This window comes from Anastrepha ludens, chromosome 6, assembly GCF_028408465.1.
Source record: "Anastrepha ludens isolate Willacy chromosome 6, idAnaLude1.1, whole genome shotgun sequence".
In the NCBI taxonomy this organism is placed as follows: domain Eukaryota; kingdom Metazoa; phylum Arthropoda; class Insecta; order Diptera; family Tephritidae; genus Anastrepha; species Anastrepha ludens.
Window position 1 is genome coordinate 40,777,630 of NC_071502.1, and position 13,457 is coordinate 40,791,086.

General features: G+C 34.1%; 1 protein-coding gene across 2 annotated transcripts in view; it reads right to left on the reverse strand.

Annotated features, from left to right (window-relative positions):
- The window catches only part of LOC128868750 (glutaminase liver isoform, mitochondrial), an 87,190-nt gene extending 79,388 nt beyond the window's left edge, over positions 1 to 7,802 (reverse strand). The window contains exon 1 of one of the 2 annotated variants that reach the window (XM_054111209.1): positions 6,971 to 7,802. In XM_054111209.1, coding sequence (XP_053967184.1) covers positions 6,971 to 7,342 — 372 coding nt within the window. In that variant the 5' untranslated portion in view covers positions 7,343 to 7,802. The remainder of the gene's footprint in view (positions 1 to 6,970) is intronic. The other variant, XM_054111210.1, reaches the window with a different exon arrangement.
- Between the last annotated feature and the right edge of the window lie 5,655 nt (positions 7,803 to 13,457).

The following is a 13,457-nucleotide window of genomic DNA, read 5'->3' on the forward strand; positions in this document are numbered from 1 at the left end:
GAGTTGCGACGAAAATTTCCCAATAAACTGATTTCAAGAAACTCCGAATTTCGTTGGCCCCCCAGGTCGCCTGACCTTACTGCACCTGACTTTTTCTTGTGGGGTTTATGTAAACAAGAAGTTTATAAAACAAAGCCAACAAATTTGGATGAACTAAAACAATCCATTCGGGCAACAATTGCGGCTATTCCTGTCGCAACTCTCAAAGCAGCAATGAACAACTTTTTACTAAGATGCCGCACTTGTGTCAACGAGCATAGGGGGTATTTAAATTCAATTATTTTTAAAACTAGTTAGGCTACATTTAATAAAATTTAATGACCTTCAACTTGAAAAAAAAATAAATGAATTCCATACACTAAAAAAAAAGTTATTTGAGTTTCTTAATGTAGCAAAATTCATCAGCCACCCTGTATAAACTGAAGCATATTGTAACCAACAACATAGCGCTCACTTGCAGCAAGAGTGTCCAAAAACCAAAACCAAAAATTCGTTTAAGTATGCAGAAATAACCACAACTTCTTCCTCTTTGCTGTCTGGCGATATCTATTAACAGTAGCTCTTAAAATGAAAATGTGTCGCCACTTTTACTTAGGGCGGCATAGTGAACTGAACACTTTAAAGTCGGTTTTCTCAACATTTTTTTGTTTGTGTTTTTGTGGAATAATGACATTTTTTGACTAATGACACTTTTACAGTAAATGAGCAATAAATAAATATAGAATAGTGCTGGCAGTTTAGGCGAAAATACACAAATCTTATTGACACATATCCTTTGGCATTGTTATTCGCTGAGAATTGTTAACAAAAATTCTGTAGAATTTTTCGGTCACTAAGATAAATGGAGCAGTTCGCCTAAAAATATGCAATATCTATCTGTAATTCAATTAAATTCACCACTTTTAGAGATGTTAATTTCTTAATTCGAAAATGAGTTAAGTCATGGGAACCAAGGATGATAGATTTACAAGGTTTGCTCTTTAATTATGGTGAAAAAAAATTGTGAGGGGAACTTTGACTGCCACGTCACTTGGGAGACTCAGCCGGATTCTGCACGATAATTTCATTTATAGTCACACACTCGTCCTATGTGTCATTGCTCAGATGACAACGAAGCAACATGAGCGAAGGCTGTGTTGATTTTTTTCGTATATCACTAACACAATCTTATCGCCAGCCGAAATTTGCACGAATTTTTCATACATATTCACACACTCGTCCAATCAGGTCGATATTCTAATGATAATGAAGTGACATTGTGTTGATTTTTTTCGTATGTCACCATATTACCACAGTCTCAGTCTTTCAGTCTATCAGCTGATTCTGTCAAATTCGTTCAGAGCCGAATAACGCTCAGAGCTGTTAAAGAGCACACCTCTAAAAATCTTTTCACCATGATAGGTACAACAATCGAAATTGTGGCACATAAATCCAAAAAATATGAGTGGAAAGATTTTCTATCGATAAATTTACATCGTCAAAAGTTAGTTAACCCATGGGAACCGCAATCAAATACTAAAAACTTAAAATTTCTAATTCATTTCTAACTCATAACCCATATGGCCAGCTTACATTCTCTTATGGTTTCAGATTCATCGAAGGAAGTGTGAAGAGGCATGAAAACATTTTTATATTTATATTAAGAAAACTATTTTTTGGAATTAAGATCGGTCACCTCAAAGACACAAAGTATTCGACTTCATTGAGAAAAGAAAATACGCAATTAAATCAACAATTTTGGTCAGCAACATAAAAATTCCTGAATATACCCGTACAACAAAAATAAATACATATATAATAGCATACAAGCAGCCATTTGTTTATTTCATTATGTGCTTATTTACTATGTATGTATATACATACATATATGCATAAGGCAATAAAAGTCTGCGTTCACTTTTTCTTTGAACAAAATTCATAATGTTTGTCATGTTATATCTTTTTCGCTAATTTAAAAAAAATATATAGTTTTTACTATAAAAAACACATGTAAATTTGTTATCTTGCGACGTTATCTTGTTTATCTACACTTTTAAGGCATGCAGTTTTGTAGCCCATTCAATTTCAGTACAATAAAATGCAAGTTTGAAATAGTTAAAATTTGTGTTGGTTTTTGACAATTTTCTTTGCAAATAATGTTGAAGATTTTCTTCCATATAAATAACTACTTGTTTACTAAGCTTAAGAAGAGCCTTGTATTGGATGCTATAAGAATTATTAACATTTAACTTTTCAACTGGCCTTGGAATTGTAATACAATTCACCTTCTTCTAAAACAAAGACTTTAGCCTTGAATTCTCTTTTCGCTAAAGCTATCCACTTTATTTATTTATTCACATCGGATTTATTCGCGTGAAGAATAACGCGGCGCATGTATAAATCAGATGGATTTGTTGGACTTTAGTGACTAACTCAACCCTGGTACTCGAAAATGGCGCTTAAACAATTAACGCGAAGGTGGACAAGCTCCTCTAGATACATATAGTGAAAGTATAGTAAGTATATATTATAATATGTAACGTACAATACATAATGACGTTCTATAGCAGCACTCAAGACTCCAAACGTTATCATTTGGCAGAAGAGACGAGCAAATCCATACGAGACAAATAAAGCCAAATTAAAAATGAATGAAAAAATGAATATAAGGCCATATTTTTTTTTTTTTTTTGACTGGTTTCCACGGAATTTCTCTAAAGTATGCTAATCGGCAAGAGATCTAAAAATAAGTGCATCAGATACCAAAATATATGTAGAAGCGAAAATTTTACATTTCCATACAGATATGCATATTTGTCTGTACTTAGTAGCCTATCCGCATAGTAGCCTATCCAGCATTTAGAATTTAAATACAGTAGATTCTGTTTTTATACGAGTTTTTTTTATGCGGTTTTGAAATAGTTTTAAAAAAAAGTAAAAAATGCATGTCGACCTATCGGGAATTAAACATATAAACAAGATTCTAAACCAGCTAAGCAAAAACTCATCACAGATTATATCAAAAACGCTAACCCTACAAGTATAGAACCGCCTGCATCACCATCCTGATCAGACGTGTACATTTCCTAAAGTGACGGAGTGATTTTACGCCAAATCCTAAACAAATGCGCAACATGCGGGTATTGTCTGATTCTATTTCTGACGATGTAAATTTATTTTTCGATTCTGACGTTTCTTAAATAAAGATATAATTTTCAAAAATACAATTTTTTGTTTATGCGATTTTATTAAATTATTTCAGATTTATGCGGTTCTTAGCACTTTTGAAACGTATCTATAGTTTTACTATAGAACTGGTAGCTTTTTTTATGCTGTTTTTTATTATGCTGTTTTTTGCGGAACGTATATTATATACCGCATAAAAACAGAATCTACTGTAATCGCGCTTTTTTAACTTTCACAGCTAAAATAACATCCCGAATATTTCAGAAATATTGTTTTTGCACTATTACAATTTTAAAGGCGGAATAAAAATCCATAAATCGCCAGGGTATTCCACTTTATTTTTATGTTTTTAGTATATAACTCTACTCCTCTGCTCCGTTATTATGGCAGCTTATTCTAACTGTACTTGTCTGTCCGTTACTACGGCAGCTCCTTCGTAAGCTTATGAATCTTCAAAACGCCGGGTAGGCGCGTACGCCATTCTCAGAAATTTAGCTTTTGGTTGACCTTTCAAACATGCGCCGCTTTTTGCTTGAAACAAGGTGGAAAACTATTAAATTCGAATATCGAAACTCGAATAATTAGCCGAAACGGCGATGTCAATTCGCCTCCTAGAAGCTGCAATCCAACTCCATTACTTTGGGTTTACACAAGGCAATGCTTTGCAGGCAATCGGAAATACGTATTAGAGGGAAAAATTGTTTGCGTAACTTAGGCGTCCAGACAGTTAAAAAGACAATTCATTTTAAAGCAACCGCCGTTAGTATCGCTTCATACAAATTACTTGCTCTGACTTCGATTCTTTCACAAATTACAAGAAACGTCGCCGAATTGGACAATTACACCAGTCATTTGCCAAATTTACTCTTTTCGAAAAATCATAGACATTCGTCCCTGTCAATGAGAGTATAGTGACTGCATTAGTAAAATAGTGTGAGTGCATTGCTATTGTCTTTGCAAAGCTGTCCCTTGTAAGCGCCTGTAAGGTCTAAGTGAGTTCGTCGTACAGACCTAACCTAAGCGCCAAGTTAGACTATTTTTTCTGGAACGGCTAAGTTAAAATTTTTTAAAACATTTAACAAAATGTTACGCCAACCAATCAAAACGATTAAAGACTTGAAGCAATGAAATGCCGAAATGCGCGTTCATTGATAATTTGAACGAAATTGGGATCCATATTTAATGGACAGATTTACTCCTTTCAAATAATAAAAAATTGGAAAATATTCAAGCATATTTTATTTATATCTGGATTAAATTGAATTCTAAATTATTGTGCATGAGCTGACATGCACTTAAGATGTGCACTATAACCCTATGTTAAACTATATCCTTCTCTCCTGCGAATACTTCATCTAGACCTAAATCGCTTAGAAAATTTTTTGGAGCAAGAAGTTATGACGGATTCAAGCTTCAATATTTTTATGGTTGTAGTGCACCGCAATTAACTGCAACTATATTTTATTTTAATTTTCTGTTGTTTACTGAGTAAAGCCATGTCAAGTGATCCTCGAAAATTTCACTAAGTCACGGATTTTAGGGCAAGATGTCTCATTGTGTAGTCAAAGTCATGTTAACGCTGTTCTATAAATATTTCGCACAAATTCCAATTTTAGCAATAGTTATTAACAATCAAAGTTTTAAGCAAGATTAAATTAAAAAATTAATTACTCCGAAACTACAATAGATAATGGCGTGAAATTTTGCATACCGTTCAAGTATTGTCTGTACTATTTTTCAAGTGTTAATAACTCTTTTTATTGTGACAAATAGATAAATAAATAATAGCTTTTTGTAATCAGTTGCATTTTTTTATGTTTTCTTCACGCTGTTAAACAATCGGACTTACGGATAATTGTGCGGAAAACGCTTACCTTCAATAATCTGAAAATAGAATTTTGTACTTTTACTCCATTTCCGAGATATTGGCTGTTTTGTAACTTGATGCGCTCGACGGTGGCATTGCTGCCATCGGCTGATCGGTCGCGCGGTGGCTTGAGGACCGCGCAAACTGAAGCAGCGTGCACGTTTGAACATGGACAGGATTTATTGCCTATTGACTGAATTCGAAATTTTCGCAGACAAACTGTTTTATCAAATCGCCCATATTCTCCTTGAAATTTACTTTACACTTTTTTAATTCTTGCCTGATTTCATAAATTTTCAAAGCCACATTCTGATGCGTTTTACACACGCAAACACTTTGCGTCCCACTTTGCCCAGCGACAATGCATTCGCGAGGTCGAAGTTCTTTGAGTTTTGATAGACCAATTAATGTCTCAAGGTATTCTATTCTAAATTGTTCGTGTAGATCATTCAGATTAAAAAGTAACCTTTTTTTTTTCTTTTGTTTTTTTACCGTTATTAAAAACAGTTTTGCAGTCTTTTATTCCAGGTACCAGTCTACTTGAATAATCAGACAAGTAGAAATTATTTATTTATCTATTTGTCACAATAAAAAGAGTTATTAAAACTTGAAAAATAGTACAGACAATACTTGAACGGTATGCAAAATTTCACGCCATTATCTATTGTAGTTTCGGAGTAATTAATTTTTTAATTTAATCTTGCTTAAAACTTATTGCTAAAATTGGAATTTGTGCGAAATATTTATAGAACAGCGTTAACATGACTTTGACTACACAATGAGACATCTTGCTCTAAAATCCGTGACTTAGTGAAATTTTCGAGGATCACTTGACATGGCTTTACTCTACTTCAAATTTTCAGTATCAGAGGAAAATGTATCTTGGAAACGCAAAGCAAAGCAATCAACCAGCCAACTAATGATGTTTCGCAATATTTATCAAACTAACAGAAATAAGCAAAAGAGAGCAAAAGAGGACAAAAGGTCAATAGGTTCTTGTTAAAAAAAAGTTACTTGATACCAACTAAAAATAAAGTATTAATTTCTGTATATTTCTAGTGTTTTGTAAGAAAATCTGGAAAGTTATTAAGTAGAAAACTTCCTACGCCACTCACAAGCATGAAGCGTCACCTTGTTTGAGAAAGAACCTCTTTAGCCAGATTTTCCAAAGTGGAGCTCTATTATGTCAGTATTACAAACAAAATGGATTGGTACTTATTTAAATGCTTTGGAGGAGGTGGAATTTAGGTGGCAAACTAACATTCAGGGTCTTCCACTGATCCGATTAGTTTGACATTTGATTAAACTGCCATTTAAACCTTTTAACTGTGGACATTCTTTTATTCTGTGTATTCATTAGACTGACTAGTGGCGTCTTACTACAGCTGATTGCTACGAGAATTGCGCATGTTGTCTTCAGAATTATCAGACGCGCCACTTTGTCAGTTCTTTACTTGGCAATTGAGCAGATTTACAAAAACAAAATATGCGTAGGAATGCCAACTAATGAGCTTTGTATGCAGACCCTTATTATGCTCAACTAAATAGTAAACGCATCTAGACGCCACATTGAATCAGCGAAAGAAGTTGGAGGTAGTAAATAGTTTTTTTTTTTATTTTTTTTTAAGCACCCAAAACATCATAAACAAAAAATGTTGATGCGTGCGTGCGTGAAAAGCTTATTACTCGCATAATTTTGTGCTCGGGCGCGTTGAACGGATGGACGAGTTGATTGGGTGGGTGGTTGGTTGAGCTGTTATATCACGCAAGAAAATCGATAGACCTTGCAAAGCTGGTAGGGAAACACGGAAGGGTTTTTAAGTTTGTCGAAAACTAAAATTTTTGTATGTACGTATGTATGTATTTATGTGCATCCGTGACAGCAACAATCACACAGCAGCCGTCTTTTCCCACCTACTCTACTGCATTTACACTCACCTCAGAGGCAATTCTATCCTGTAACTCCTGTCCGGTATGACCATACTTGGAGCGATCATCCAACCAAACATTTTTGTTGTAGTACGTTTGCTGCTTTGCCTCCGTTAAATTGGTGGTACTGTTGTTGGTATAGTTCTTACAATTATTGTTGTTGCCTTTGCTGTTGTTAATTGCTGACGCTTTGCTGTCTTTACTATCTTTGCCCTTACTGCCGTTAATACCGTTGCCATTCGTCGCTTCTTCCAAATTTTCAGCCAAATTTAAAGCAGTCGCCTTACCACGTTTACTCACAAACCCATCAACGAGTAACGCATTTAGATGGGAGTTTTTGAACAACCACAAATTTTTAATTGAAGAAGACCTATTAATCATTATATTTTCACACGACACTTGGGATGCGACAATGGACTTTGAGTAGAGTTTGAGTTTGAGTTTTTATTATTGTTTCCTATACGACAGGAAAACAGTCAAAAAGTGTGCAGAGATATTTTCTATTTTCCGATTTCTACTGTCTTCAGTTTATTGACTTCTCGTAAGTTTTTTTTTTTTCACAAAATCACACGCAAGTTTGTGCAACCTTGCTAGTTGGAGTTGTGTTTTTTTACTTTATGAATTTTAAATATTTCACAAATCTCGTATTTCACTTAAGTTTTTTCCCTTAAAAATTTTTTTTTTTTTTTGCTAAGCGCACGCACTCCTTGTACAATATTTGGCTACTTGGCTGCGTTGAACGACAAACAGTCACGTTGGCTTCTCACGAACTACTGAACGGCCGGGTGAACTCTGCCGCTCTTGTATCTACCGGAAAAAACGTGGGCTGCTTGGCTGTTTGGTATAGTCGAAATGGGCGAATATTGAATGGCTGGTTGGTTGGTTGGTTGCTTGATTGCCGACAGCGGCGAGACATTTTGCAGTCATGAGTAGCGAGCTTAGTTCATACATACACGTATGTATATACGTATATGTATGAATATGTACATATATAGTAGAGCACACCGGGTTGCCTCATTTGGTTTAATGTTTCTGCCTTTCACATTTTTCTCGCCAATTTCACATATATGTATGTATATATATACATATATAGGTATTTATGTGTTGATGTAGTTGCTCTGTTCCTAAAAAGTCTCATGCTCGCTCAAAAGCCAGCTGCTCTTGTCGTTAAAAACCTCTGCGTCTGCGATTTGGTCCTTATTTAATACACCTAAGTGCATATGTACGAGAGTATTTACTAATGTGTGTATGTATGTTCTAAAGGGCGCTCTCTGCAACATAAACATAATCGGATTATGGTACTGAGCGCAATTCTCGACATACCGCAAGTGTGACCGAAAATGACTGCCTTGCAACTCATTCTGAAATCTTATTTAATAGATTTTGCAAAGTAATGACTCACTCGAATTTATTCTGATTGCATGAGTGATTCGGTGGAGACTGAACGATTATGTCTTCTTTGTGGATTCGGAAGGTATTGATAAGATTTAGTACGCATGTGTGCATTCTTAAATAATTGGAAATTTTCGAAGTGCATGCTCGATTTTTTATAAGAAAGAAAAAGCTTAGTTTCTTCAACAAAAACAACTGCCAAAAAATCAATGGTATTTTACAGTCACTTCAAACTTGCGTTTTTATATACACTAATGGGCACTTTTTAAGTGGAAAATTTTAAAAACTTTTCAAAGATTGTGTACAAAGTTTGAAACTTCGCGTTATATGGGCTGAATGGTATTGTAAAGGATAAATAATACTGGGTTGAAGAGTGAACCATTTCCAAAAAGGCTAAGCAGTTTTAGGTAAAGCAAATGTTCTTCCCTTATTGTTGCTATGTTGTTAATTGTATTATAATTTAAAAATTTTAGTTTAAGTTTCTTTCATTAAGTTTCAGAACAAATACAATTTTGAAATACGTAATTTTTAGAATAAAATTGAGAAAAGCTATAGATTTCGAGATAATAAAAAAATGCTGTAATGTTTTCATTCATAATAAAATATTTTTTTTTATCTTATTTTACCAATTTTGTATTTACTTTTCCAACTCTTTCGAAACTGGTGATTTTGGTCACAAATTTGGCTGGAAGTTTTTTGTCTATTATGACGTAGTTCAAAAACTGGAATAAATGAATCAAAATATGAATTGCAAAATAGTAATTTTTTTTAATATAATTAACTCTCTAATTTCCTAACAAAGAAGTACTTATACTCGTTAACAGATATAATGCTGAGGCAAAGGCTGAAAATCGACAAAGGCATGAAAAAAGGTAGAAAAAATAACTGCTAGTAAGGTAGTTCAGAATTAATAGGTTTGATTGAACAGAAATATTCATTGTACCAGGTGGCGCAAAATTAATCTACCTATGGGAAGATTTAAAATTTCTGCAAATGGCGTCGTACGTCAATCACGCAGTTTCCAAACAGACAAGCAATGGAGCGCATAGAGGTCAAAATTAAGATTTCTATCACGTAAAATATTTTTTTTAATTTTTTTATTTAGTAAAAAATGAATTCAAAACCAATAATTGGATGATTAATTTTACCACCTTGTACAATATGTAAAAATATTTCTCGCTTAGAGACACATGTTAAACAGACAAAAGTTATTTTGCCCAGAATGCTGCATTTAAATTTAAGTTCTAATAAAATTCAAAAATTCGGGTTTTAGATTCGTCATCAGCAACGCCAAAAATCTTCAAAACATAGGCATACGTAAATCGAAGCATTTCTTCATTTTCGTTTGCCATTTTTTTAAACATTTCCCATCGCTTTTGTACTCAGTATGCGAAAAACCAAAAACCGGACGACCAAACGAGAAAATTAATTTTACGTAGTGAAAATTATATTCTGCTGAATTTTTTATATGTTAAACAATTTTAAAGGGTGTCTACATATTTTGATTTTTATTTGCAGGTATTAGGTAAAGGCTTTTTCAAAAGACGCGACTAAATGTTGTTTTAAAATAAAACATGTAAAAATTTAGTGTCTTTCAGGTTTTTATTCAAAATATGGCACTTAACAATTATATGTGACAAATGGCATCATTTAAATATCCACATCTTTGCGCACGTCTACAGGTAAAATCCGCCCAACAGTCGATTCATGAATGGCTAATTGTTGAGAACGTCGAGATTTCGATTTTGAAGGTTGTTCAGCTGAACAGCAGCAATATTCTCAACAGAACGCCCAGTTTTTGGTGTGCCATTTCTTTTTCTTTTCTCGACATAACCAGTTTCTTGAAATTTTGAATTGTTGACTCATTCATACGATTATTTCCTCCAAAAAAATCACGAATTTTGCGATATTTTGTTCTTAAAGATCGACCATTTTCATAATAAGTTTCTACAATAATTAACGCGTTGTTCTATCGTGTAAAATTTTACTTCAGTGCGCTTGGCAAATGTCAAAGATGACATTAAAAAAGGTATCGTCGAGAATTGTTCACTTTATTATTCTCATTTATGTATTTCCAATTTCTTATAAATTCATATTTCAATTTATTAAATTATATCAATTTTCACACAAAAATTAGCATTTTCCCTCATTGCACGCCTTCTCAAGACCAGCCAGTTCCATGAAAGTTTACTTAATTCTGTTTTTGTAAATTATAATTGATACATATGTACACATGTACGTTCATAAGAAATTTTTTATTTACTTTAAAGCTTGCTTAAGGTTTTTCTAACGAAAATTCGACACCTGTTCGTGAACTATCAAATGTAAATAGTGGAACAAAGCAAAAAATTTGCAATAAAATGCGAATTAATTCAGTCATACACATACATATGTATTACGTACATACATATTTATTACTAATAATTGAAATGTAATTACTTTAAAAATAAATGATATTTCCGTTATAGATCGGCATTTTAAAATTTTTCTATAACTTCATGTCGCTGTAGCAATTCGAATTAGTTCAACCGCATGCTTTCAACTAGTAATTTCACAATCATTTTAAGGTCAACTCGAACAACTCTTTTTTCTCTAAAAAAATAGATATATGTATACATAAGCACATACATACATATACCACATATACACATATGTACATAAGTATGAAGGTACACAAAAATTTAAGAAATACGCTTTTGCTTTTTTTCTGCCTTACAATAATCTCACCAGCTCACCAAAAACACCTCGTGAGCATATTTTTGTGCTTTCAGAAGACTCGGCATTCACGTACAAGTAGATACTCTTGTCTGTGCTCAGCAGAAATCTATTGTTTGCTCTCCGCATTCAACATTTGCACCGAGGCGTACACGTTTTTATGTATACATAGATACACTCTTTGCATAGCCAGCATAGTCATAGTCACGAACACTAAGTACTACGTATGAACTCGTGATTTCTAACTTCCTCCAAAAGGCAACAGCCTGACCACAGCAGTAACGACTAAAGAACCGCAGCCACGAACACTCAACGCCCATTCGGCATTTTTGGGGGCTCGTTTATGCGCGTCAACAAATCAACGGTGAAGTGGTGATATATATACATACATACATATATTGTACATTTACCCATATATGAGTGTTTATATATACATATGTATGCATGGGCATATGAACGCATGTGTCGGATCAGCTTGTTAACGTACTCGCACGAATTCGGGCAGCTGCCACATGATTTACTTACTTTCGCATACATGAAGATGCATTCGTAAATATATACAGATGTGCACATCGCCGAAATAAAAGTATTTTTGTATGAGTTTCTATGTATATACATACATACATACATACATACATATATTCTTCATCACATGCATCATGCCGCATTTATCTTACCTTACGTTAATGTTGATAGTTAGGTAATAAATCTATATGAATACAATCGTATGCACGCATACACATACATACATAATGAGATGAGAGTTGCACGGCGCGCGAAGTGACGAACTCTGACGTCGATCTGTTATTGTTTAACCCTGCAAACCGAAACTTTCAAAATGCTTTTATCAAAAAAAATAGATTTAAAAGTATGAAACAATTTTTGAGCGCAACAAAACAAGAAATCATAAATATTTAATGAAAATCAATACAAAAAAATACAAGAAAAAATAATAATGGACGCGTACAGGTGTTTGGCCGAGCTCCTCCTATATGTGGCGTGCGTCTTGATATTGTTCCCAAATAGAGGAACCTACAGTTTTAAGTCGACTCCGAACGGAAAATCATCTTTTATGAGGAGCTTTTTTTCATGGCAGAAATACACTCGGGGTTTGCCATTGCCTGCTACTAGAAAAAACTTTTTCTATAATTTTGCTTTTTATTGCGCTACCGAATCATAGTCACGCACCAACCATTCGACCGTCGACGAATACCAATAACTACACTTTTAAACATCATCATCATCATCATCATAGCTTTACAGGTTGGGGTGAACCATTGCTCTCGTTACAATTCACTTCCACGTTACTCAGTTTTCGTTTGGTATCAGATATGCCGGAGCTACAAAGTCGCCTTCGATGTCATCTCTCCATTGTTTTCTCGTCGCCTTGTGAATTTCTTTCGAAAATCTTTTTTTAGAGTTCTATAGTTGCTAATTCGTAAAATGTGACCGTACCATCGAATCCTTTGCGCTTTGACGTATCTGATTACAATTGCACCGCTGATAAATGTGTCTTACTCGGCGTTGCACCGAATGCGGTAAGTACTATCTTCAAGTCGTACAGGTCCATATATTTTTCTCAGAATCTTTCTTTAAAAACATTTTAACTGATCGATTTCACTGGATTTCAGAGCCCAGTTATCGCACCCGTATGTGAGTGTTGGTCTTATAACAGTTTTGTAAATTCGTAGTTTCTGGTTCCTGGAAAGTAATCTCGACTTCATCAACTTTGCATGTGCGAATTAAGAAATATTTGCAGCTTGTATCCTGTCTTGTACGGAAAGAGATGTATCTTTCTGTGCGTTCAGCATAAGTCCAAAGTACTTAAGGGAGGAAACCGGCTTAGGAGGCCGACATTTTGGTGTTCTTCGTGAATTTTTTGAACAATGAAGGAATAATCAGAAATTGCTTAAACTTGGAGGGTATTTTACTCATATTTTTAGGTACATTTTAAAATTCTTTCAAGCCATTTCCGCCGGAAATAGTGACGTTAGAGCGTGTTGTCCATGGACGATCCCCATCCGAGTATCTTGCTGGTGAGCACTCCTGAAGTTGTAATTTTTCTCCGTAACCAACAACAATTTTTTTTTTCGTTAACAACATGTTTCCTAAGAATATGAACCTAATTTTGATCAAATAATATTGAAAATTGCATATCTTTGAGGCGCTTGAAACTAATGTAATTTTTTCAAACCATATTTTTTTTATCTATTTTGCTTAAAAAATATTTTTAATGATAATATAATTCCAGAATTAGGTTAAGGATTGAATAAAGAATACTCCGAAAAAAATGTACAATATAACGATTGGTCGATATCTTTTTGAGCTAGAGTGCCCACCAGTTGAAAAACAGTAGTTTCGAGAAAAACGTGGTTCTAACTAACGCGCG